Source organism: Frankliniella occidentalis, unplaced genomic scaffold (assembly GCF_000697945.3).
Source record: "Frankliniella occidentalis isolate FOCC.00 unplaced genomic scaffold, Focc_3.1 Scaffold387, whole genome shotgun sequence".
In the NCBI taxonomy this organism is placed as follows: Eukaryota; Metazoa; Arthropoda; class Insecta; order Thysanoptera; family Thripidae; genus Frankliniella; species Frankliniella occidentalis.
Genome location: NW_026267509.1, coordinates 1 through 3,619, shown reverse-complemented (window position 1 = coordinate 3,619; position 3,619 = coordinate 1). Strand labels below are relative to the sequence as shown.

Sequence of the window (3,619 nt, the reverse complement as noted above, 5' to 3'; positions counted from 1 at the left end):
TATCGGGGTAAAACGATACTAGAAGAAAACTTCGTGTCTAAAAACATGAATTGTAATGCCTTTGGAGCTTTAACGCCTTTTAAAGGTAGGATATCCTTCGCCTGCCTCCTTGCAAATGAAAGAGAGAAAATGCTCAAAATTGACGCTCGAGCTGCGGCAGCGGCACATGCCGGGCCCTGCCGGCGCAGCCAGTCGCCGCTTTTGGCATACTCATGTTTTCAGTGATATTTTTTTCCCCCGTTCGGAAGACTGCCTTCTTTCTTGCCTAAAAAGTCAGTAAAAATCGTGATTTTGGTCAGGGAAAAGTCAGTAAAAATTGAAAATCCGTAACCTGTAACAACCCTGCTGAGATCAGATGAGAGAGATGAAAATTAGTATACCCTTAAAGCTACACTGAAACCTGCATATGTGCATTTCAATGCGCGTTACCTAATCGGATCACTTCAGGAGAAGGGCTTCGCTTAACAACCAGTGTATTTCATTACGTTTTCTCCGCCACTGCAGACGGCGAATAGTGCCACTGGTGCCAGCAGCCTTGCAGAAGAGATGCGGTTGCGGAAGTTGGAGGAAGAGAATGCCGAGTTGAGAGAGCGGTTGGCAGCTGTTGAGGTAAGTGGACCTTAGACTATACATTGAGGAATTAAGTCTGCAACTGCTAGAATCTTGTTAGTGTGCATCTGCAAGTTAAGTACTTGCACGTGCACAACTACGGAATTGTGTTCAACTCAGTGTGCACGGGCTGGTGTGTTGTGTAACTCCTCAGTTAGACACTTCCTAAGATTAAACGCCCACTGTTCAGGAAGTGCTCAACAGATTCGCTGTACACTTGCAAATAAGTAGTATGGGAGGCACTTTTCTACCGTTTTGCCTACCTCGCAGGGGCTCTGGTCTGGTGCCGGGCGGCTCGCCTCGGCGCAGGCGGTTGGGTCGTGGTGGGGGGATGGGTTGTGGAGGGGGCTGGTGGCGGTGCGTAGTGTACCGGTTTTTCATTGGAGGAGCGCCCTGGGCCGCCGCGCCGTGGCCTGTGGCCCCGGCGTGACGGAGTGAAGGGGGTGCCTTTCGCTTGCGGGTAGTCTACTTCGCAGGGGCTGGTGGCGGGGCGTAGTGTAACGGTTTTTCGTTGGAGGCGCGCCCTGGACCGACGCGGCGTGGCCTTTGGCCCCGGCGTGACGGAGTGAAGGGGGTGCCTTTCGCTGGCGCAAAAAATGTCAAGAGTGGGATTCGAACCCACGATCCCATACTGGGAAGCAGACGTGAGTCTACCGCCTTAACCACTCGGCCATCCTGACATCTTATGCTTAGGCTTTACGTGGTCCGGTCTCATGGCATTGTACAGTACGGCGTATGTGCATTCCACGGCCGGGTCACACAGGTGTAGCCCCTTGGTTTCCCAGACCCAGAGTAATCACTTGTCTGCATTGTTTTGTTTTTTCGTGCGATGCGCGGCCTAATGTGGTTCTGTCAGTTTTTCGGGTGCGATGTTATGATTCTACGATTTATATGTCTGTGATAAGGGGTCGTGTGGTGTGGGAAGGGTTTTGCCAAAGTCACAGGTGTTTAAGTGTGCTATTAGTCCCTTCGGTGAGTGTGGGAACAGGGACACCGAGAGTCGAGTTCGGACTCATTATAAGACAATCATCGTCAGAGGTGTGGGTCGCCGGAGTGCTGGAGGCTGTCGCCCCCCATGGATAGCTACCGTCATTTGTTTTGATTTGGGATGGTTCAGCGATTTATATGTTTGTGATGTGAGCAAGGGTCCTGTTGTGTTGAAAGGTTTGCCAAAGTGATAGGTGTCTAAGTGGACTATTAGGCCGCCCTTCGGTCGGTGCGGGGACAAGGGGCATTAGGAGTAGGGATCGGGGTCCTTAAAAGATAATCACCTTCAGAGATGCGGGTCACTGGGGGGCTGGAGGCGGGGCCCCGTGGGATTGCCACCGTCATTTGTTGTTTTGATTTTGGGATGGCATGTGCCAAAGTCACAGGTGTTTAAGTGGGGCTATTAGACCCTTCGGGCAGTGTGAGAGCAGGGACACCGGGAGTCGTGGTCGGGCATGTTATAAGACAATAAAGGTGTGGGACGTTGGGTTGGAGGCTGTGCGCACGTGGATAGACGCCGTCATTTGCTGTTTTGATTTTTGTGGGGGAATAGGGTTGACCAATAGGCATCGTGTAAGGGCGGGGCTGAACAGGGGCCTAGGCGATTCAGGGTGGGGGGTTTGCGCCCTAAGGAGCTAGGGGTCCCGGAGGACCCCGGCGGTCTTAGTACAAGTCAGTGGTGTGACGAACTTTGAAGGTGCAGCATCTAGCCTTGTAGAGCTCTCGCGTCGACTTGTGTTCGTGTCGGTTGGTTCGTGCGGCAGTGATTATAAAGTGATTGTGCAGCAGTGTGATCAGCATCACCATCAATCGACTCTTCATTCCGCTTGGACAGTGCAAATCTTCCGTCTTTCGGAGCAGCAGCAGCAGCATCTCAAGACAAAAGCGGTAAGTGCAGTTTTCTTTTTTTTAAATCACACTTGCAAAGTCCTTTGAGCGTGCGCGCGCGTGTGTGTGTGTGTGTGTGTGTGTGTGCGCGCGCGTTGATGGGTGGGTGGGTGTGCGTGTGCGAGCGCCGTGCGTGTGGGTCTCGCAGAGGCCGGTGGCAGGCGGGGGGGGGGCAGGTATACGACCGGAGTGTGCCACAGGAGCAGGGAGAGAGAGAGAGAGAGAGAGAGAGAGAGAGAGAGAGAGAGAGAGAGAGAGAGAAGGAATAGTACTTTGCAAGTGTGATTTTAATCAGTTTTTACTGGGAAATCAAAGCTCATTTCATGTCGTTTGTTCGTAGGCTACTATGGGAGTTTACGAGTACAAAGGATGTCTGTTCGAGTGTTCACCACCTGGGACAAGTGTTGCTCATTGCGTCAGTGCCAACCTGCGATGTGGGCGTGGCTTTGCCCGATTATGTCGCGGACAGGACTTCGCGGATCTGCGACGTCAACAAGTCCGTGTGGGTGGCGTCGCAGTAGGGTGGCAAGATGGTCGCCAAATATTTAATTTGGTGACCAAAAAGCACCACACGGACATACCCACGCTCTGGGCTATCCGGGAGAGCCTGTATGAACTGAGGCGTCTGTGCTACATGCACGGCGTGCGTGATATTTGTAGCCCCGCCTTGGCCTCGGGGCTTGACACCCATAATTGGGTCACCATTAGGGAAATGCTGCATGACATTTTTTGGAATTGTGATATAAACATTCACGTTTATCACCTGTAATTTAAGTTAAATAAAAAGCTGCGAAAAACGACATGAAAATGAGCTCAGATTTCTTATTTATGTGGCGAGTGTCCTGATGTCCTGTATATGTTTCAGATTGATTTAAAAATCACACACACACACACACACACACACACACACACACACGTGCAAAGAGGTGTGCACTCGTTTGTCTTTTATTTCTGTGTCTTTTCATTGAATAAATATGGCCGGTATGTGGGAATCTATGGACGATGCCGATTTGGAAGCTTGCGGGGACGCAGCTCTCTTTGTTGGATTAAGCACATCCTGGAGCGAGCTAGAGGACGCTGCCGCGGGGCAGACAGCAGCAGCAGCAAGCCCTTCGGCGGGGAGGGCGGGGGAGGG

The 3,619-nt window shown here is 51.8% G+C and overlaps 1 protein-coding gene and 1 non-coding gene across 2 annotated transcripts; one reads left to right on the top strand and one right to left on the bottom strand.

Annotated features, from left to right (window-relative positions):
• Positions 1-1,206: 1,206 nt before the first annotated feature.
• Trnav-cac (transfer RNA valine (anticodon CAC)) lies at positions 1,207-1,289 on the bottom strand. The gene is given in 2 exon segments: positions 1,207-1,247; positions 1,253-1,289. It is a non-coding gene; the product is annotated as a tRNA-Val (tRNA).
• A 952-nt stretch (positions 1,290-2,241) lies between these two features.
• Positions 2,242-3,587, top strand: LOC127751229 (uncharacterized). Its single transcript, XM_052274393.1, has 2 exons — positions 2,242-2,484; positions 2,825-3,587. Exon 2 carries the CDS (start codon positions 2,831-2,833, stop codon positions 3,251-3,253), a length of 423 nt encoding a protein of 140 aa, XP_052130353.1. The 5' UTR covers positions 2,242-2,484; positions 2,825-2,830; the 3' UTR covers positions 3,254-3,587.
• Positions 3,588-3,619: the final 32 nt, after the last annotated feature.

Coding starts and splice junctions, on each gene's coding strand:
- LOC127751229 (XM_052274393.1), top strand. CDS start 2,831: ATGGGAGTTTACGAGTACAAAGGATGTCTGTTCGAGTGTTCACCACCT.